Raw genomic sequence first — 23,428 nt, 5'->3', positions numbered from 1 at the left:
ACACAAGTAATCAGTGTTGACATATCCACATTCAGATTTATATTAAAATTAAGTAATTAAAAAGAAAAGCATAAAATCTTTGTGAAGCAGGAGCCATCAAATGTTTCTGCATGAATATGATGATTATAAAACATGACATAAACATGTGACCACATGTGATTTCACTCAACCCTGTTTATAACCTGAATGTGACAATAAACAATCACATGACAAATATCTAGGCTTCACTTCCAGCATGGTCAGGGAGTGATCATGCAGATATTGATCTATTGGTAAGAGATGATGGCAGGATAACAAAGAGGGCAGATGAAGCAGAGTCTGTAGTTTATGTGTAAAGTGCAGCCAAAGTTAGCTGCTAGCTGGCTAACTACGCATCAGTCCAACATGCTGCATATTCAGTTGTGGGAAGAAACTAAAGTTACTGTTCAGATTATTGGCTGTCATTTAAAGACGCTGTAATTGTCAGACAACAGAAGGACTCAAATACTGTCTGACCCTCAATCCCTCCTGAAAATCCACATCATCTAACCTGAGAATTCATCACGTAAACGAGCTCATGGTGAACTTTAGTGTCAGCCGGACTGAAAATTCCCTCTGACAGTTTAATCTTTGTGTGGCTCAGAAGTGCAGACTCTTTCCTTTCTGCAGACTCTACAGGAGGCTGATCCAGGATTTGGTGCTCGCTTCAACCACCATTTGTATTTTTCAGCCTCCCAGCATGTTATCATCCGTTCCATCAGAGAACATCGTCACTTCGTCAGGCCTGACATCAAACCATCCCAGTTAGCGAAGCACGAACTCGGAGTGTTAAGCGAGGCTCGAGCAGAGTCGTCTTCATCTGGTGTGAAAAAAGCCATGAAGCTTTATGTCTTATCTCAAACTATCCAGTTAGAGAGACGATATATTTACAAAAGTAATATGATCACAGTTTCAAGCACTTTATCTAAAAAATCCAAGCACTTTTCAAACACGGCATCACAATTTTCATTATTACTGAAGAAAAACCTCACTAGAATCGTGATGATGTGATGCTTGGCGAGGTCTGAACCAAACAAACGTGTTTTCTTTCATCTGAAGATTTTTACGTCAGGTCCTCTCTGCAGTACTTAGTACTTACACAGTAAAAATTGTGATTTGGTTCTGCGATCTGGACACTGCAGCTGGGCGTAAAGCAGTTTTGATAATGGGGAGAATATCTGTATCACAGTTTGATGTTTTTTTAGATGGCAGGTTAAGCAAAGTGCCTCCAAACAAATGTTTTATTAACATCGTAGTTGTTTAAGAGGTGAAGAGATGGAGTCACGTTGTTCTCAGCAGAAACTCCAGGCTGCTGTATCAGACATGATGAAGCGGCACAGAGGCGTCCCTATTTACTGCTCAGGTACACGTGTCATCCTGAGCAGGAGCTGCCCAGGTGCCCCGAAGCAAGGCATCGACCCCCCAACTGCTCCACGCATCAACACTGTTGCCTAGCAACCCTGCAGCAGGTTATAACAGCTGAGACACGCTCGGTCAGGTTTTCACGACAAGTTTTAACTAAATGTAAATGAACACTGGATGTATATAACTGTGTGTGTGTGTGTGAGAGAGAGAGAGAGAGAGAGAGAGAGAGAGAGAGAGAGAGAGAGAGAGAGAGACTGTGTGTTTCCAAACAGCTGCAGTATCAAATATTCATCACACACACACACACACACACACACACACACACACACACACACACACACACACACACACTCACACACACTCACACACACACACTCTGAGAGTCCAGTGTGCAGCTCAGCTCTCAGTTTTACTGCCCATTAGATTTACCATTATTACAGTGTTAATGGGAGTGAGATGGAGGGAGAGAGGAGAATTAAACCAGTCAAACATGAAATTGAAAACAGCAGGAGAGAAAAAAAACAGCGAGAAAAAGGAAGAAAACAGGATGAAGGAAGAGAGGAGGGCTGGAGGAAAGGTAACTATTTGTACACCACATTTCACACACAGTTTTACATCACAGCTACAGCTGATCAAACAGTCATTATTTCAGATAAATCAACACTCTCCGCTTCAAAATCAGGAGCTGCTTTTGTTTACTTCAAATATTACGATGAATTATTACAGTCAATCTGCCACCATCTGTTTGGCACTTGTTAGAAAGTTTTCTGGACGTGAGTTATTTCTCTTCTTCATCATAAACTGTGTACGCGTCAAACAGAACGGGAAAGTCTGACGAAGATGAAGGTCGAGTGTGTTTAGGAAATTTGTCACTAAGTGTGTAAACAGCAGGGACAGACCAGGACCCACTGGACACAGAGTGCTTCAATTTGGTGTCCAAACTAGGTTTTTAACGGCCCAAACAGAAAAAAAACAATACAGGAAAGACAATCTAACATTCCCTTCCTCTGATTAAAACAAAAGATGTATTTTGATGAAGTGGTGTGGGATCATGGGAATTGTTACCATCATCTACATGACATGACTCGGACAGAAATCATGTTCATGTTTTCTGGAAGCAAGAAAATATCTTGTTACCTTCAGTAAAATACAGATTTCTCTGGTTTGAATATTGTTGGAAACATTTGGGATAATATAGATACAGCACTCAAAATATATAACATAGGTCTAGTAGGCTTGGATGGTATCTATTTTTCCTGACATTTCACAGTATACGATGGTATTTATGTGAAAAAACAAATCACTGACAGCTGGTGACACAAGTCACTGTAGCATCATCCTGCTTATAATGTTCTGTTTCTGTGTTTAAATACGTCTGACCTATAGATTAATGAATATAGAGGAAATAAGCAGCCTTATTCCACAGATTCTTATGAAAGGACCTGATGACACTTGTTGCCGTGGAAACCAGCACATCATTTGCCTGAAGGGAGATGATTAAGAGACGTATCATGTGGCTAATAAACTGCTTTCATGGTTGGACAAAGTCATGTCAAAATAAAGTGTATATGTATATATTTTCATGATTTCATATCTAGTCAGATTTAATTAACAGGGAGACTGAGGCTGAAAGGACCAGATGATTATTTCTTTTCCACTTACAAATAATTCTCTCTTGGATAAATTCCCTATTAATAAATTAAATATTAGAATTTTATTAGTTTAAGTTTCAGTATATTTTTATTTTACATCAATAAAAACAACTTCAGTGTTTCAGATAACTTTATTTATGATGACAGTATTGACCCTGATACCATCCAAGCCTCATGTCTAGTTGTTTTTAGACAGTTTAATGCAGAAGTGTTATATTTTAAAACTTTAAATGTGACTTTAAAACTGAATATCTGTGAGTTGTGGACAAAACGAGACATTTGAGGACGTCATCTTGGACTTTGATCAACATTTTTCACTATTTTCTGATGTTTCATAAACCAAAGAACTATGAAAATAATCGACTGACTAACTGATTATGAAAATAATCATTAGCTGTAGCCCTGAACTGTGATGTGCTGTTTCTGATGGAAAATGAGCTGGACTACTTGGCTAGTGAAGAAAATAACAGCACACACCTCACAGTATATTACATCCTTATATGTGTCAGATTCTACAAACTTACAGTTAATGTCGAACCGAAGTGTTTCCAGGACTGATCTCTGAGGAAATCCACATAATTCTACTTCTAGTTCATTCTGAAACATTATTGTACTTTTGGAAGCTCCGGCTTCCTTCAGGAGTCCAAAGAGATGCAGGTTCAGTGTGTAGCATCAGTTACCATGGTGATCTAACCGGGTTAAACTACAGCCACCTTCCTGACATCGAAAGCTCTGGTCTAAGGCTCAACGTACCTCCCTAACTCATAAATCTCACTTCTTTTTACTCCCTCATGAAGCCGTGGGTCAGTGGGCACAGGCAGAAAAAGTGTTTTTACGCTGCTGCTGTACGCTGCGCTGTTTGTACAGTTTCTATAAAGGTTTAATAGTTGATGCATCAACAATATCAGCTTTAGTTTAGTATTAAAGAAAAATAGACTTAGTATTTAATGGAGATTCAGTTAGATTGTGTTTTAAGAGACTTGTTTTTCTCAGCAGACTGTGCAGCTCCACTCACCTCAAGTTTGTAGATGTGAACTTGTAGATGTTTTAAATCGATGCTCACAGCTTTCTGACTCTCTTATGTGGTTATCTGGTGTCTCTACAGTGAGTTATTTTAAGCCTCAGAGGTGTGTTGGCATCAACTGTATTAATATTTTCAACATGATCATTAACAGCGGTCAGACTGAAGGTGGGAACCAGAAATAAAACCTCACTGGTTTTCTTATTAACGTCCACTTTTTACACGGTTTGTTTATTTTCTAACATGGACGTCTGCAGGGACGGTCATTATGAAGAGAAGAGATGAAGAGAGGAGGAGGAGGAGGAGGAGGGTGTTTAACTGAAAAATAAATCAGCTGATAGTTTGAGTTATTAAAAAACACCTTTTAAAAAAAACACACACACACACACACACACACACACACACACAGCACTGTGCTAAAACAGTAAAGCAGCTAAAAATAGCCACACTGAACATCAGGGACACATGAGAGAGAGACACAGAGATGAACTGTACTAACAGGGAGAGAGAGAGAGATTAAATGTGAAATATATTAATTCAGACTGAAGATCCTCCTGAAGAGGTCAAACAGGAGACCACAGCGTCCTCTCTGTCTGTCAGTGAAATCACTGATACACACTGATCATATTGATTGATCAGTGTGATCAGCTGACATCGTGTCAGGGTGTTAAACACGGTTTGTTCCTTCCATGTAAACCTGTGTGAACGTATCTGAAGCGGAGGATTAAAGTGTCGTCGTCAGATAAACGACATGCTGAGCCGGCGAACTTTCTGCTGACCGACGCACTTTATTTTCCCTCTGAGTCTGAACACAACGCTCCCAAACAGGAAATCATCTCACATTTATCTCATCAAGCTGATTTCTTTAATTATAATAATCGTTTCTTAGTCTACAAAATGCACAAAATCATGTCAAAGGCACCGGTGCATGGATGCACTCCAGGATCAAGGTGTTGCAGTTGAAGGATGGAACAGTTCTGAGCTGACAGGATTCAACAAACGAGGAAGAGGAGGACTCTGTGTTTTTACATCAATGATGCTTCGTGCTCAAACTCAGTCACAGCTGACGGACAAAGTTTCCCAGCTGATGCAACTTTTTATGTGAACATGTCGACCATGTTTACGTTCAACCTGACACAAATTCAAAAAAACGACCCACAGAACTATTTCCTGGGAGTATACTGCATTTCAGATTTTACTCTGTTCTATGTTGAAATGAATTACTTTATTTAATTACAACTGTGTAATGATCTACAAAGGAAACAGTAAGGAACTTCTCAGAGTGCAGAACTGAGAAAAATATCTTGTCAGTTTTCTTGTAGTTGAGTTTTATACCACAGCAAAAGGCAGAAACTTCCATTTTATCTGATCACTTTAGCTTTAAAAAGCAGAATAATGACAAATAAGATCAAATCATCAGTCTGATAATGCTGTTAAATGAAATTACACCGTTTATGTATGTTATTCTTTACATTACTGTTACTGTCATTTTTTATTGACAACATTTATCATTATATTACGGGACGCTTGTTCTCTTGTCAGATCTTGTCAATTGAAAAATAGGCCCATACATGTGAACACAGGTACGTACGTCTGTGTGCTCCACCTGTTTTCACATGTATGGACCTATTTTTCAACTAATTATCAATCTGCCAATATTTTTTCCACTAATTGATCAATTGTTTGATTGGCATTTTTTGATATTCATGGACCAAAGTCCCAGATGATGTACATGTATGTAATACAATCAAACCTTTATGATAAAATACGACAGTGATTAATTAATCTTAATATATTTCCACACCTGGATTCAGAGTCTGAAGTGAGTCTGAGAGTTATGACTCTGTGCTCTTATTTAATATGTTTCTATTTTTCTTTCTGTTGTTATATATATATAGTATATTGCACATATTTTTACAGATTTGATTTTCTTGCAGATATTTGACATGTCAGAATACAGTAACTGAATTTATGAAGGTCTGCTGTGGTTTCTCTTCTCTCTCTTTTTGCAGTTACTGTAATTTCAACCCCTATTTTCTCCAAAATAAAACACATTTGAGAAAAGATATTTGCCTACATCACAAAAATGATTATAGCCAACTTTTGATCATAAAAATGCACCTTAAATTTCTCCCTTTAATTAAAATATTCCCAGAAGCTTTTATGGTGATTATCGTCATATTACAGCTCATGAGCACTTCAGTTACCATGGTAACACTTCACTCACATCATCATCATTTAACATCACTTGACAGCACTATTGTCAGTGTTAGCTAGCTTCTCCAAAATGGACAACAAAGACAAAGAAATCAAAGTGGACAGAAGATGAGAACAATGTTCTCCTCTCAGAATGTGGAAAGAACAAAATCAGCCTGAACAAAAACAAACCAGCAGAGGATGAGACGAGAAATAACATCAGTCTAAATGACAAAATCACTGTGAGAAACAAACCAAAGATCTGCAGAGTTAACTTTTAGCTAGCTAGCTACAAAACTGCTAGTCGAATAAGTTCCTTCTAACAAGTTTCTCGTGGTGTCCGGTGAGTTTTCTCTGTCCTGAGAAATGCGTCTTGGTGTCTCCTCCACCTCTTCTTTAATCACAGTAAATTAAAAAATGATTTCACTTTTAACCAACTGGATTAAAGGGACGGTCTCTTACCTATACGGCTGTCCATCACGTAGGTCTCAATGATGGCGCTCTTCCTGCAGATGTCTTCAGCCATCGATGAACAGCTCACCTCCAGATGTTTCACCTGAAGGAGAAAAACATGTTCAGTCAACCTTCATTAAAGTAAAAGATTCAATACTTCAGTGCAGAAATACTCTGTTCATATTAAAGTCCTGTGTTTGAATTGTTATTTCAGTTAAAGTACATTTTTTTTCCTGTCGTCTACCAACAGAAGAATGAACGTACTGTTTTACAGAGGTTTCTCTTTTTTTAGTCTCTAATATGTAAAACAAAAATGAAAGGTGTTTTCATAAAAATAAACAAATTCATCTTTGCATTGTTGCAGCTGTAAAATTTTCAGTGTTCTATGTGAGAACGTATCGAGTATCGACACCAAACGATCAGTGAACAGATGAAATATTGCAGCTTCAGGCCTGACCTGAAACAGCACAAATATTGAATCCTGCAGGACATTAATAATGCATCTAAAACATAAACCTGCTTCTAAAAACAGGCTGAACTTTTCATTGTTGACCTGACTGTCGACTCAGAGCATCAAGTGAAGCGTTAAAACCACCAACAAGCACAACAGAGGCGCTGGAGGAGGACACGGAGGTTTGTTTGTTTGACTTTTCGGACGTTTTGTTGATAGTTTGAGACACACAGGACAGGGACATGCGACATGCGGTTGTCATGGTAACAGAAGGGACTCCTCACCTTCTCCTCCAGCATCCATTTCTCCTGCTGAACCTCAGCGAGTCTCTGGAACAGCTCTCCGACCTCGTCGTCTGATAATTCAGCAGGACGCTGAGACTGAGGGCTGCCGCCTCCGGACTGACGGACAGACAGAGAGACAGAGAGACGAACGTTTATATCACATCAGAGACAACAGTAGATGTCAGCTGGGTTAGCAGTGTCTGCTGTGCTGATTCAAAATTACAACTTCTTAGGTGCAAAAGCCTCAGAATGCTGCGTCGAACAGCACCTGAAACTTCCATCAACATCACCTTTCTTCTGTTATCGATTGAGGTATATATCAATTATATAAATGTATACCTTAAAAATGTACACCTACAAAATCAGCATCTGTTTAAGTGTACACTATATTTAGGATATTTTCACCACTTTACCTTGCTGTCACAGACTTTTCTGATGGGGAACTGCAGTTATAGAAGCCAAACATCACTCTCTCCAAACCAACGAAACTCCATTAACAAAATCAGTAATTTTACCTCACAGAACACAGGAGTTGCTGGTCTACTGCTGCGTCATTCTTTTAGTCTTTTTGTGTTATTGTGTGACTTCTGTGTTTTAAAGAATCAGTTCAGATTCACAGAAGTCACAAAATAACACAAATAAGCTAATAGGTCGAAACAGGAGCAGACCAGCTAACTCCTGTGTTCTGTGAGGTAAAATTACTAGTTTTTCAATGGAGTTTGGTTGATTTGAACTGAGTGATAAATCGTCTGTTTGTTGTTAAACAAAAAGGATCTTAATCTTCTGTCAGCAGGGATGTGAAAATACACTTATCTCATGATTCAGTTCAGTCACAATACTTGGGTGCTAATTGTGATTCTTAAGTATGGCAACTCTTCAAGTGTTGAGATTCTTTTTTACGATTTATTGTGATTGTTTGGCACTGACTAGACCACGTTACAAAGTTGAATCATACACGTCTACAGATAGTATATATCCAGAGTCATATTTCTGAAAACAATGCATATCATGTGGCAGTCAGTATTACTTTTATTACGGCAATATCATCACTATTGTATAAAGGTGTTAAATAAAATACATTTAGCTGTTCCTGCTCATCAAGCTGGTGCCATAAGGAAATAATAAATAAAATAAGACCTTTGACCAAAATTATTAGAGTCCCTGAAAACTGCACAATGTGAGCCTCCAAACTCAGATTCTTCACAAACTGAACACAGAAATGGTGAATTTTGTGAAGCCAGCAACAATTAGTTAGCATGTGAAGTAAAATGGATGTGTTTTGAGATTATATTACTGTAAACTTGATGCTAATTTGGATGGTAATTATGTGTTAGCTATCCATAAGGATTACATTACAGCCTGCAGCGCTCTCCCTCAATACTGGACACATTTCAAAACTTGTTGTCTGCATTAGTCACTGAGACACAAAAACAAGAAACTAAGTTCTCCCTTTAAGAGTAAACAGGGTCTGAAAATGTGGACAATAAACTAAAGAGAAGCCCGATTCCACAGCTCCGTCTCACAGAGGTGTCTGATGGGAAATGTTACAGCAGCACGATGTCACAGACACACAATCCCCTCTACTTTATCATGTGATGCTGTTGCTAATGACGACCAAACCACCACAGTAAACTGACCTGGCAGTGGACTCTACAGATGCTACAGTTTTGACAGAAACACTCAGTTACATAAACTGAAGCTGTCAGCTCTATTTACAGTGTTTCTATCAATAGACACACACACACACACACACACACACACACACACACACACACACAGAGAGAGTGACCATGATGAAACAATGAAGGAGCTAAAAATAACAGCAGGAACTTCAAAGACTCCTGAGAAAATAAATGTAATGATACAAAAACAGAGAGACAAGAGAGGAGGATGACTGGATGATACAGTACAGTCTGTCATCACCGTGGTAACAGCCGTCACAACTAGAGAGGTCAGAGTGCCTCTCAGAGGTCTTGATCCGACCCGTCACAGTGATAACAGGTCACAAACTATAGAGCGAACTATACCTCGTGTTAATTGAGAAAAAGTGACAAAATATATGTATCAATACCATGAAGAGGAGACACTCAACTTATGCTGGATGCTCCACCCACCTTGTTCTGATTGGTGGGCTGAGCCTCCTTCATCATGTCTCTGTAGGAGAAGGAGGAGACGGAGGACGAGTCTCCTGTCTGCTGAGTCCGACTGGGACTGTTGATCTCTGACAGGACGAGTTCCTCCAGACCTGCACAGAGAAAATGATCCACGTCAGCCTCTCAGGAAAATATGAAAACACTCAACAAACACAACAAACCAGCGAACTGTGCCTTTAAGATATTTATATGTGCCCTCAGTCATTTTGTGATTGGATAAGGACATTTTTAGAAGTTACAGGCCACTCCCACTGCCACGTCCCCTTTTTGTCATTTGCCATGAACAGTTAATCAGCTGTTCTTGTGAGAGTCTGTGAATCAATTTGGAAGTTATGCCCCTTTTCATGATAGGCCACTCCCACCATCATTACCAGTGAACCCTGCACAGTAGTGAACCATCCCTTTAATGTTGTGGACCATCCTTTTACTGCAGAGGCCCGTCCCTTTAATACAGCAGAGGACAGTCCCTTTAATACAGTGGACCATCCCTTTAATTAAACTGACAGACCATCCTTTTAATGCAGTGGACCATCACTTTCACGCAGCAGTGGACCGTCCCTTTAACAGGGCAGTGACCCATCCCTTTAATGTGGCAGCCTGTTTCTTTAATGCAGTAGTGGACAGTCCCTTTAACACAGCAGTGGACTGTCCCTTTAACGCAGTGGACCGTCCCTTTAATGCAGGTGCTGTGAGTGGGCAGATAAGTAGGCTACTTTAAAATGTCTGATTCTCAGGTTTGTGCAGAAGAGCCTTTTAAACATTCATCACTGCTCATAGATTATACATGATGCTGAGGACTGCCCTGCACCGCTCTGAGAGTGTGTGTGTGTGTGTGTGAATGTGAGTAAGTGTGTGTGTGAATGTGAGTGTGTGTATAAACTAGTAAAAACAGTGTGACAGAGGGACTGTTAAAGAAAGAGTCCAGGAGAAACAGAGAGAAAGATCTGCAACAACGACAAAATATAAAGTGGAAAAACAACATAACAATCCAGTTAAATGAAGACAAACAGAACTGTGCAGGTGTGTGTGTGTGTGTGTGTGTGTGTGTGTGTGTGTGCGTGTGTGTGTGTGTGTGTGTGTGTTTTGCCAGCAGACGCCAGTGTGTCCACATCAGCTCTGGGAATCAGAGCGCTGCATTAAATATTGAACAGCAGGTTCCGGACTGAGCCAGAACCTCCTGACGCAGGGTTAGCACGCCGCCGATTATCGGACCCATCGGCCACGTTACAATCACATCGCAGCCACTTAGACAAACACAAACACACACACACACACTCTGGCCAAGTACTGCTGTCTCTCCTTACTGGAGCATTTAAAGGGGAATGCCGGCCATAAATACTCTTCCTGTTAGTTTCAGTGACATCAGGTTCTGATATATTGATGGTGAGTGGAGCTCTGATCAATAACCTGCTGGAAGACATGGACACTGTGTTTGAAACGTTGTAAAGTCTGGAGTTTGGGTTGACCACTTGCTGCCCGTTTGATCTGCTACAGGAAACATTTTGTTTTTTCTTGTGGCATCGTTCTCCACCAACATCAGCACCACATCCAACTTCACCAAAATACATATTTAGACTCAACAGACAAATAAATACGCTGCCTGAGTGTCATTAAACTCTGTAATAGAGGCTGAAATAAACCAATACATAGTCACAGACCAGAGAGTCATGTGACATCGTGGTGACATCACACAGTCAGGGTGTCTCAGGTGTGTGTGTGTACCTGTCCTGGTCTTGCTGTTGGTCAGGATCTCCTGGAGTCTCTCCTGCAGTTTGTCGGCTCGCTTCCTCTCCAGCTGCAGCTGCCGCTTCAAATCCTTCAGCTGTACACACACACACACACACACACACACACACACACACACACACGCACACACACACACACACACACACACACACACACACACACACACACACACAAACACACAGTGAAGGATTTACTTTTTAATTATTATTTTCCATGCACGGCTGCTCTTAAATTACTCTGCAAAATATATTCTCTCTCTCATCTCTATTCAAATTCTGTCCGTCCATCGCTCCTCTGTCTGTCTGTCTGTCTGTCCGTCTGTCTGTCTGTCTGTCTGTCTCTCTGTCCGTCCATCGCTCCTCTGTCTGTCTGTCTGTCTGTCTGTCTGTCCATCGCTCCTCTCTGTCTGTCTGTCTGTCCGTCCGTCCGTCGCTCCTCTGTCTGTCTGTCTGTCTGTCCATCGCTCCTCTGTCTGTCTGTCTGTCTGTCCGTCCATCGCTCCTCTGTCCGTCTGTCTGTCTGTGGTAAACATGCACTCACCGCTGCACTGCCCTTCTTCTCTAGAATCCTCTGACCGTCCACAGTGTCCTTGATCTCCTGCAAACGGAAAAGCAGATTTAAAGTTTCACAGCTGAAAATAAACTTATTTTGACTTGATGTTTTCTTAAAAGAACCACGACCAGTGATTTTGAATTAACAGTAAGGGTGATATAAATATCCACAGCTGTGTGTTGTGACACTTTTCCACACTTATTACACACATAAACACTTAATTTATTTAAGATTATAAAACACAGGGTTGTATGAGGAGACTAAAACAGAATGAGGATAAGTTTCCATGGTTTGAGTTGTCACCTGTTTGAGTTTTCCGATGGTGTCGTTGTGTTCATCCTTCTGTTTCTCCACCTCCACCAGCTGCTGCTTCAGTCCCTCCATCTCTGACTGCTTCACCTGCAGGACAGAGACACACAGAGAGACACATGAGGACACTGTCTCTCTAAACTGGGAGGTTAAAGTTCAACTGCTCACAGATCTGATGGAGAAACTCTAGTTTCTCTAAATGTAGCATAAACTTAAACTGATATTGATTTTTTTTAGGTGTTGCTGCTGACCCTGTCCAACACTGATTACCCCAAAATTTAGACTTTGTCTTTAAACATCAGACTCACTGACTCAGTCGACGGTTTCAAACAACGACTCAAAACAGATCTTTTTAACATGGATTATAACCAGCTTTAGACTCGGGTTTATAAAAAGCTGCAAAAATTAACTGATTATTAATCAGCTGTCAAATTAATACCTAAATATTTTTGGGTTTCGTATCGTTTTGAGTCATTTTTTAAATTAAAAAAAGTCCAAATTCTCTGATTTCAGCTTCTTAAATGTGAATATTTTCTGGTTTCTTAACTTCTTTCTGACAGTAAACTGAATATCTTTGATTAAGGACAAAAAAAAAAAAAACATCTGAGGACATCAAATGTTTTCAACATTTTCTGATATTTTATGGATCATATAACTTAAGAACTGAGAAAATAATCATCAGATCAATCAATAGTTATAGTAATTGTTAGTTATAGCATTAATTAAAGCCCAAAAAATTAAAAATAGTTTCAATGAGATCGTCAAACACTACACAGGATGATTTTATTTCCTTGATTATCAACAAAAACGATTCAGATTAAACTCATGACGTCCACGTCAGAACTGTTACTGACCCCACAGCTCTGATGGATGTCCACCGTTTAAGACGTAAAAGAAAAGACAAAAACAGTGAAAACAGTAAAAAACAGTGACCTTTCTCAGAAACTTTTCTCCCTCTGCTCTCTGTGAGAAAGAAACAATTAAAAAAAAAAGCCACATCTGCACCTCCAGTGATGCCCCTCACTCTTAATCCATCTGACTGAGGGATTAATTTAGAATAATAATAAAAAAAAAACTACATTTAATTCCCCTCTAATCTTCTGCTGCTAATTAATTTGACTAAAATCTACATTAAAAACACCCCCAGGCTGCAGCCGCCCACCTGACGCAGGAAAAATAAAAAAAAAACATGTAATTCTGGAGGAAAACAACCGAGTCTGTTAATTCCCTGTAACGTCAAACACCTCAACCCTCACACACACACACACACACACACACACACACACACACACACACACACACACACACACACACACACACACACACACACACACCTCATTAGGCAGGAAAAGCTTTTGTGTTAATTTCTGAGGCGTTCAGATTTTATTACACTGACACAGGCAACAAACCAAAAAAAGAAACTGACAGAAAAATGCAAGAAAATCTTAAAATAAAGAGTTTGTAGGTGTGTGCAGCCAAAGATTTGATAGTGAACTAAACCTGAAGTAAAACTAGGCGTGAAAAAACATTTTAGTGAACTGAAATAAAAGTAAAAAAGAAAAAAGTAAAAAGATCAGAACTGACTAAAATAAAAATATAGAGGAAATGTCTTATTCGTAGTCTAATTTGGTTGGATTTTTCAACACAACAAGCCTGAGGAGGCGTTGGTGTTTATTGAGACACTGTGAGTCAGCTGCCTTCACAGTCTTGTGTTTGTATTGTAATTAGGGCTGCAAGATTTGGTAAAACGGTCACACTGTGATTATTTTGACTGAAATTGCGATCTTGCAATATGATTAGTGGAAATGACCAGTTTTGCATCACAATTTTCATGTTCAATTAAAAAGAAAAAACATTAACATCATAATGTTGTGATATTTATTGAGGTCTGAACCAAACAAACATGTTGTTTTTTTTCATCTGGAGAACAAAGATTTTTAGCTCAGGTCGTCTTTTCCTTTGTCACAAAAAAATTGCAATTTGTGTTTGGTTCTGAGATTTGGATATTGCACTTGGCCATATTGCAATTTGATTGCGATTAATTGACCCTTCGCGTGGCCCCGCCTCCAAACACCAACTCTCTAATCACAGCTTAGTAACCGTTGTCTCTCAAAAACGTGAAACACAGGAGGAGCACACGTGTCATGAATGGATTAAATTCTGTCTTCATCTGCTCTGACATAAGCTGCAAATGTTAGCATGTCTGGCTAACTAATGTTAGCTTACTAGCTGCAGCAACTGTACCTCCAGTCAAACTTGTTAGATCCACTGCATCATTTGTTCTGTGGGGGTTTGAGGAGGAGGATGTGGACCAATGTTAGCTGAGATGTAAGCTAGCTTTAGCCTCAGTCTGTTAGCATTAATGTTATATCATGTACGCAGCTGTTAGCTAACTTTACATAAACACTTTGACAGGGTTCTTGTTTTAAAACGTGTCAGATGGAAACATTAAACATCAGCTGGAGACTCTCAGCTGACTCAAGTCACGTTAGCATTAGCATTAGCTTACATCAGCAGCTGCACTTATGAAATCTGTTTGTGAGTCTTTATTTTAGAAAATCCACCGTCATCAGCTGGAAATGAGAATCTGCTTTTGTTTAATTTAATCACAGACTTCGTGTTTCAAAAATTACTCACAAATGTCGCTGTTAAATCTGCTGCCGTTATCACTGGAAACTGCAATGAATGCAGTGTGAGAATGGAAAGCTTGACAGACTTAGCAACAGTAACTAAGGAGGGCGGGGCTTAGTGAAGAGGGAGCAGCAGTCCAGGGAAATAGAGTGAAACAAAGTTGAATGAATATTATTTATGCAGGAGAAATAAACAAAAAAAGTTTGCTGATTCCTTCTAAACTTCAAAAATTATTGTTCATAATACAAACTGCAGGGTGTGAAACCGTCCTCCTGCTTTCAGCCCTTTATTGTTCAGTTCACTATGAAAATCAATTTGAATCAGGCTGCAGAAACATCAAAAATAATTTATTTAGTCTGTAATATCTAAATTACAGCTCATGCATCAAAACAAGCAGAAAACACTGGAGCTGCAACAATTAATGACTTAGTCGACTATTAAATTAATCAGAAAATGTATGTTATTTTTTCTTTAAGAAGTTAAACTTCTCTGATTTTAGCTTCTTACATGTGATTATTTTTTTGAATTCTTCGCTCCTCTTTGACAGTAAACTGAACATCTTTAGTTTGTCATCTTAAGCTTTGGGAAACACTGAATAACATTATTCATCATTTTCTGACATTTTAAAACAACTATTAATTCACTGATTGAGAAAATAATCGACTATTGATTACTGAACTACAAAAATAATCTTTACTTGCAGTTTTTTTCTTTTAAATCTTAAAGGTGTGAATAAATTTTCCTCTTTTTAACATAATGAACTTTTAATAATCATCAACTATCACCTAAAACTGAGGGGATCTTTCAGGATTTCAGGAGGAAGAAACTCTGTGAAGATGCAAGAGATTATTTTTAACCCAGTTTGAGATTTGATTTTACGCTCCGTCAGAGTTCAGTCAGTCAGACAGGAAACGACACGTGACGAGTGAAACTCAAACCGCCGACACTCGGAGAACCTGCAGAGCCGCCGACCTGCCCGCTAATTAGACTCCTTCCATCATTAATTAACTTTTCCTATTAAGTTTCCTCGTTCTGCTCTTAGTACCAGGCTGTTATCCAGCAGATAACACACACACACACACACACACACACACACACACACACACACACACACACACACACACACACACACACACACAGAGTAATCAGTGACAGTCAGTCTCTGCGGTCCTTCAGGGAGAAACAGTTTCCTCAGAGGAGAACCAAGTCAGCCTGCTAATCTGATTGGCTGAAAGGTCTTGTTACATCCACACTGACATATCCCATGATGCACAGCGGGTTGTGCTTTATTGGTTCATTATCAAACTGTAATGATAACGAAAGTAAGTGCTTTCTTCAGGCCCTGATGTGTTTTTCTTGTGTGCAGAGTTAATTGTTTGGGGATAATGAGTTTTGTAATCTGTGATCTGAAGATCGTGTCATTTTCAGGTCGAATCATTTCATTAATAAAAGTGTTTTTGGGAGAGTTTAATTTCTTCTTTTCCTTTACATAAAAACATGAAATGATAAGAAAATTTCTTGCCTATCCTTGGCCACAGTAACTGCAATTTTATGGAACATACCAGGTGAAGAATTCAAACAAAGTAAAGATATCAGACAGTTTAAAACAGAAAAAAAAAATATTTGTGTGAGGTACAGAAATAATTAAAAGGAGTGTAAAGCAGACTGAGGGTGATACTGTAGTTATCAGGAATGTTGATCAGGTATTAAAAATGACAGTGGTGTAAATATGAGATTGATCAAATTGATTATTGATGGATTGGTATAGATTAGGATCAGGGGCAGGGCTGGACAAGCATGTTGCTTCTTCCTGCTCCTATTCAAACATCAAATCTTAATTTCTGTTTCTCATTGCAAATTGTTGCGTTATTTATTGTTTGGTTTTTATCATGTTTTGTTTTTTTCTACTCATCCTTTTTATTTTATCTAAATGTTCAAAATAAATAAATCAAATCACAAGTTTATCCCGATAAAACTCTTAAAATGGCACCAAAAATATACTTTACATTTTGTTTTATTTTTGCTTGTGATGATTCAGAACAAATCAGGAAATCAATATTCAACTGTTCGTTAGCGAGTGAAATGAGGATCAGAAAACCTGCAGGCAGCAGATCTCAGATCAGGGTTTTGTATTAACAGAGTTAATAATGTGTGTGTGTGTGTGTGTGTGTGTGTGTGTGTGTGTGTGTGTGTGTGTGTGTGTGTGTCTCAGTGTTTCACGGTGATCATCTGCAGCTCTGCAGCATCAAACCCCCCTGCAGCTGAAAAACAGCTTCCATAAAAAGCCTTTATGTTTCTATAAGAGAGACGTGTGTAAAGCTGCTGACAGGACGCCTCCAGCTACAAACTACGTCAACACACTGACACTGACATCAAAGAGTTAACACAGTTACTTCCTGTTCCTAGTTACACTCCACTGTATTATTCTTACTGGATGTTATCTTACTTTGAAGACTATTCTTAATCCATTTAATTTTCTCTTGTTAACTTCTGAATGAAAGAATGAAAGTTCTTTATTTCAAACATGGCAAAAAGAAAAATAATGCAAATAAATGAAAAAAAGATACAAAACCAAACGAGAATATCAATAAAGTTCAATAAACAAGAAACCTACACGACAAACTCAACAGGCAAATTAAATCATACATGTTTGAAAAAGCGCAGGAAGAAGCACACACTTGTTTATTCCTACACTTCCTTTTCCAATGATTCATCTATTCAGATTTCCCAATTCTATATACAACCACTACACAATAAATATAATCAAAAACAATATCCCAGTTCTAAGTACGGCCCACTACTCACTGCTCTGTATCACCTGTTAATGCACCTGTGAAGGGGGACACAGGGAGGCGGAGGTGGAGATTCAATGACTCCTCCAGTAGAAGTACTGAGACCACACTGTTAAAATACTCCTGAGCTGAAAATGTTCCTTAAGTTAAAATCACCTGAGCAATAAAATGATATCTATCATCAATAGTAATAAGAAAGCACAACAGTAAAATGTTTGATCGCTTCACTTAAATGCAAACCACCATAAAAACTCACAGCCCGGCTCATAAACAGCCTGTCATATCCTTTAATGATGCGGCGTGCGGCCCGTGACACGTAAACAGCCAATCACTGAACAGGTGTGTTGTTGAGTCAGAGACGGCTCATAAAACGAGTGCAGTTAAAGAAGTCGGACAGCTGGAGGGGAGCCGCTGTAGAACTGAAAGGAACCAGGAACAGGACGCCGTCGTCAGCCTGCTGACATCATGACCTCGACTCCAGAGATATGGATGAATGAACAGTGCTGTGTGTAAACTGCAGGAACTTCCTGATTAAGACCATTTATACAGCAAACTTATTTTTAGAGCTGCAACAATTAATCAAGTAATCAATTATTAAATAAACCAACAACTATTTAGATAATCGATTAATCTGTTTGAGTCTTATTTTTTTTTAAAGAAAAAAGCTTCTTAAATGTGAAGACTTTCTGGTTTCTTTCCTCCTCTGACAGTAAACTGAATATCTCTGAGTTGTGAGTTAAACAAGATATTTGAAGACGTCATCTTGGACTTTGGGAAACACTGATTGACATTTTTCACCATTTTCTGACTTTTTAAAACAAACAACTAATAATCAGTTAATCGAGAAAATACTGACTGATTAATCAATCATGGAAATCATCATCAGATGCAGCCCTTCTTATTTTTATTTTGTCTCCACTCTCTGAAGAACACAACATGACATCTGATTGATAATTATCAATATATACGAATATGAAACTTCATTATCATGATAAACTTTTCAGGTTTATCATCCAGGTCTAAGTTGAAGTATTTAAGTACAATCAGGAAAATGTACTTAAAGTATTCAGAGTACTTTTTTTCTGTGTGACTGTTGTTCTGTCTGATCTCATTAGAAGATTTTGAGTCTTCTGAATCAGAATGCAACTAATAATTGTTTTCTTTATGGATTAATCTTCTGATTATTTGCTCCATTAACTGACTGGATGTTTGTTCAGTTTGTTTTATTTTAACTCTCATTTAGACTTAAAACAGTTTTTAGTTCTATTCAGATCATCACATTCATTTAAACACTCAACAACCGTTTTTTATTGTGCCTAAAATTTTTAAAGGTGTAGTTTTTAAGTTTAAAGCACCAGCAGACTGTCTTTTCCACTCAGATCCACTTCTTTGCTTGTTTATCTTAAATCCACTTGATCTTGTTTTCACTGTGTTTTGGGGCTGCAACGAATGATTCAATGAGTCAATTAATCAGTCCATTATTTTCTCGATTAATCGATTAATAGTTGTTTGCTTTAAAATGTCAGAAAATGGTGAAAAATGTCAATTATTGTTCCTCAAAGTCCAAGATGACGTCCTCAAATGTCTCGTTTTGTCCACAACTCAAAGATATTCAGTTTACTTTCAGAGAGGAGGAAACAAACCAGAAAATATTCACATTCAAGGACTTTTTTTCATTAAAAAAATGACTTGATTATCTAAATAGTTGTATTTAATAATGGATGAATCATTGCAGCTCTATTGTATTTACATTAATATTTAGCTTATAATTATTTTGTCTGAATGTTACTCAGTCTGTTTATTTTATTTCTCGTTGTTTTTTTGTTCAGATGACACTGGAAACAGTCAGTGTGGTTTGGGATGATGGGAAAGTCCTTATTTGTACTTGCTGATGTTCATGTCTCAATTGTTTTGTGATGCTGATTATTAAACTTATTATTTAGATTATTTAAATATTTATTTACTTGATTTTTATCAAATACTTGTTAATGTCCATGTTTTGCGCCTGTGGACGACCTTGAAAATGAGGTGATGCATCTCAAGGTTTATCCTCTGATTAAAATTTTGAAAATGAAAAATCATTTAAAGTGTTATCAGAATAGTTGTTAATTTATTTTATGTCAGCGGACTAATGATGAATTATTTCATCTGTATTTTTTGTGTTCAATAATCTTAAGTTTCAGTAAGCTGTCAGATAAATGTAATGAAGTAAAAGTAAACATTTTCCTCTGAGATGTAGCAGAGCAGAAGGATGTAGCTTGAATTTGTCTTACAGTACTGAAGTCCGGCTTTATCTGTGCGAGTGTAAAAAGACGGGATGAGTCAACGTGGTCAAACAACAGAGGAAGAAGTGAAACGCCGACACAGAGGACTGATGGATCTCACTGATGAGTGTGTTTTCAGCAACACGCTGACAGATTGTGTGAATGTTCAGAGTCTCTAGAACAGACTGTCAGCGTTCACATGAGCCTCCTCCACTCTGATCTGCTGTTAACACGATTTAACCTGTCTGCGTTTCCATGGAGACGGCCACGCTTTAATTAGAAACACACATTCAATTAGAGCTGGACGGGATACAACGCACACACACGCACGCAAACACGATACACACAATACACACCTACACTGACTGCATGTATAAACAAACACCCCCACACAAACACACACATATTTATATTTACAAAGATGCTCTCTGAAACATCTTGTTCTGGAAAACCACGTGTGAGTGTGTGTCTCTGTGTGTACCTCCAGCTGAAGTGTGTGTTCTTTCTGCAGCCGCTCGATCTCGTCCTGATGTTCCAGAGACTTCTTCTCTATGTTCTCCTGCAGAAAGAGCAAATGTTATATAAATTCATAGAAGTTAAGAGTTCTGCACAGATTTATCATCAAACTCCTAAAACTCAAGATGTCAGACTCAAGATGGACACTTAAGAAAAGGATCAAAATCAGTGCAGCAGAAGAAGAGATTTCTTTCTTTGTCTTTTTTTGGCACCAACATATCAATGCAACTGAACAAAGAGCAGCTGAGTCTCAGACTGAGGTGTGTCATGCTAACAGCAGCTAATGTAGCCTGCAGCAGAGATGAGGGGCAGCTGCAGAGGTCTGCTCAGCTCACTTCCCTGTAACTCAACACCAACAGATTTATTTCAGTCTCAAAGTTGCAGTCTTCAGCTCCAACATTACTTGAGAACATTTGTCTGGAAATTTTTCATTTTTCATACATAAAATATCTTCACAATGCAGCGAACAGCAATGAAGAACCTTGTACACTCAATTCACAAGACACTGAGGTTATGTAGGGAAAGACTGTACTGCAGTTTCTCTCTGGTTCTTCTCTGACCACAGCCAGCATCACTTGGCATTTCGCCATTCTTTTGCATCTCCATTTCCGGACACAATGCGCTGAGCTGTGCCAAATCATGTCCAAGAGCTCGCCAGACCAGCCTTCAGGCGGGTTGTTGCCATCTGCGGCCAACCTGTGACAACCTCCCTTCTCTCCCTCACTGTTGCGTGTGCAGGAGAGCAGAGAGAAAAAGGTTTTTAAACCGTCAGCTCTCAGGACTTTTGTAGCTTCGAACTGAATCTGAAGCAGGACTGAATCTAACACACTGATGTCACCACAACTGACAACTGGTCTGCACTACACTTCACACCAGCTGTGTAGTATTAGTACTTATTTTCAGGTGTAATGTCATAGGTGACAATACTATGCAATATTTCACTTACATTTTTGCTCTGCACTTTGTTGCAGTAACACTGCAAATCTATGGGACTAACAAAGGAATATCTATTCTACAGATGTACATGACTGAACCACCGGAGGTCAGTGAACTCTTTAAATCTCTGCAGTGGAGGAGGACTCTGGTTTTCAATATCGAGTCAAAAATTGATTGAAATGAGCTTTCATTTCAATAACTGAATCCAGAGGGCAGAATCAGTGAGTCTCCCAGTATTTTTCCCTCCATCCCTGGCTTCTTCTTGCTGCGTCTGGTGTGTGTCTAAAGAAACACTTCAAAGGCGACACAGTGTTGGAACCATATAGATCTTTTTAAAGAAGTAGATGATGGTTATCAGGGCGTAAAACCAAACATCTGTTGATCTTCACAAATTAAGATTTGATCTTCCAGCACTGGCAGAGCTGTCAGTTGTCTAGTTAACAGTGAGACTGACCTCGGCCTCTTTGAGTCGTCTCTCAAACCATCCTTTGGTTCCTTCCATGGACTGAACCTGAGCCTGCAGCTCCTCCACCCGCTGCTGGAGACCCTCCAGCTCTTTGGTCCGAGCCTGAAAACACACACATAATGATTAGAAAATGGACAGTAATGGATAAGACACAAGGACTTAGATCAGAACACGCTGATGTTTTGTTTCAAGAGAGAAAAACTTTTATTTATCTGAGGTTTAGAAACTGTCACATTTATTTTCCAGACTTTCTAACTCCGTTTTAACTTCCTCAGCTCTTCGTCTCTCTGGTGCTCCTCTTTACCATCCACATCCTCCCTCTCCACCCTCCTGTTTACCTTTTCATCTCTAAGCTGCTGTCGGATCTCCTCCTCAGAGCGATTCTTGTCTTCGTGGAGTCCTCTGAGCTCCTTCTCATACCGAGCCCTCACCCCGAGAACCTGACGGGGGAGGAAACACAGAGGGGAGACAAAAATAAAAAAACAAAACAGACAGAAGTCAGACTTAATTCACTAAAACTGATGCAACTGGTTTGTATTTGTACATATTTTATTTTGCTCTCTTCAACTCTGTGACATTACTTTCTTTCTGCAGCAGGCTCAGTTTTAAAGGCTGATGTTGGTGTCATATGAAACTAAAAGATGAAATGAATCCACCAGTTTGTGTCATTCTAGCTCGTCAGGAAGTTGGAAAAATATCACTCTAAATTTAGGCTTGTAAAAAAAAACTTGCACTGTCATTTTTAAAATGGGTGTCTTGACTTCTGACTTCAAGATATCTGCATGAAAATGAGTTGTAAGGATACCCAAGAGTCTCCCCTTTCAAACACACACACTTTATACTAATCGCATGAAGTTTGAGGCAAAAAATGTGCAGCTTTTGCACGTATGTTATTTTTGCCTTCTTTTATTGGAAAATGTCTGCATACTGGGATTCCCAAACAGTATTCGAAAAATCATTCGACCAATTTCAGCAATGATCAAATGGTCAAAAAGTGATTTGCTCCAAATTTGTGTAATAAATGGTATCAACCCCACAACTGCTGCAATAACTTTCAAAATGATAAATTGGTTGATTGTACAAATATCTGCTATCTTCTCCTGAAGACACCCGGTAACTCTCTAAAAAGACAAAAATAAAGTGTTTGTTAGGGAGAGAAGGAATTAAGAAAGAAAAACAGATGAAACAAGAAAAAATGAAGAATAAAAGAAAAACAACAGAGGGAACAAACAAAGTAAATCAAGAGTAAAATGCAGCAGCAGCAGCTCTCTGGTGTCTCACCTCCTTCTCGTGCTGCAGTTTGAGGTCTGACAGCGCCTCCTTGTGGTCAGACTTCTCCTGGTTCAGCTGGATGGCCATGTCATCCAACATGGCCTTCCTCTTCTCTGCTGTCTGCTCGCACGCATGCACGCACGCACACGCGCACACACACACACACACACACACACACACACACACACACACACACACACACACACACACACACACACACACACACACACACACACACGCGGTTTGTTATGATCATTAGTGTTCTTGAGCTTAACAGCACAAAGTGTCTTTATGTGTTTGTGTACCTGTGTGTGTGTGTGTGTGTGTGTGTGTGTGTGTGTGTGTGTGTGT

General features: G+C 39.0%; 1 protein-coding gene across 4 annotated transcripts in view; it reads right to left on the bottom strand.

The window, feature by feature from the left end:
- gripap1 (GRIP1 associated protein 1) overlaps window positions 1-23,428 on the bottom strand; it is a 53,544-nt gene that overhangs the window by 5,687 nt on the left and 24,429 nt on the right. For all 4 annotated transcript variants that reach the window (XM_084720147.1, XM_084720148.1, XM_084720150.1 and 1 more), the window contains 10 exons: window positions 23,087-23,197; window positions 22,144-22,245; window positions 21,794-21,907; window positions 20,369-20,446; window positions 12,195-12,290; window positions 11,880-11,936; window positions 11,316-11,415; window positions 9,555-9,685; window positions 7,441-7,557; window positions 6,715-6,808 (listed from right to left, as the gene is read on the bottom strand). In XM_084720147.1, coding sequence (XP_084576273.1) covers window positions 6,715-6,808; window positions 7,441-7,557; window positions 9,555-9,685; window positions 11,316-11,415; window positions 11,880-11,936; window positions 12,195-12,290; window positions 20,369-20,446; window positions 21,794-21,907; window positions 22,144-22,245; window positions 23,087-23,197 — 1,000 coding nt within the window. The remainder of the gene's footprint in view (window positions 1-6,714; window positions 6,809-7,440; window positions 7,558-9,554; window positions 9,686-11,315; window positions 11,416-11,879; window positions 11,937-12,194; window positions 12,291-20,368; window positions 20,447-21,793; window positions 21,908-22,143; window positions 22,246-23,086; window positions 23,198-23,428) is intronic.

This window comes from Lutjanus erythropterus, chromosome 6 (genome assembly GCF_056507025.1).
Source record: "Lutjanus erythropterus isolate fLutEry1 chromosome 6, fLutEry1.hap2, whole genome shotgun sequence".
Classification (NCBI taxonomy): domain Eukaryota; kingdom Metazoa; phylum Chordata; class Actinopteri; order Lutjaniformes; family Lutjanidae; genus Lutjanus; species Lutjanus erythropterus.
This window is presented reverse-complemented; position numbering and strand designations above follow the sequence as displayed.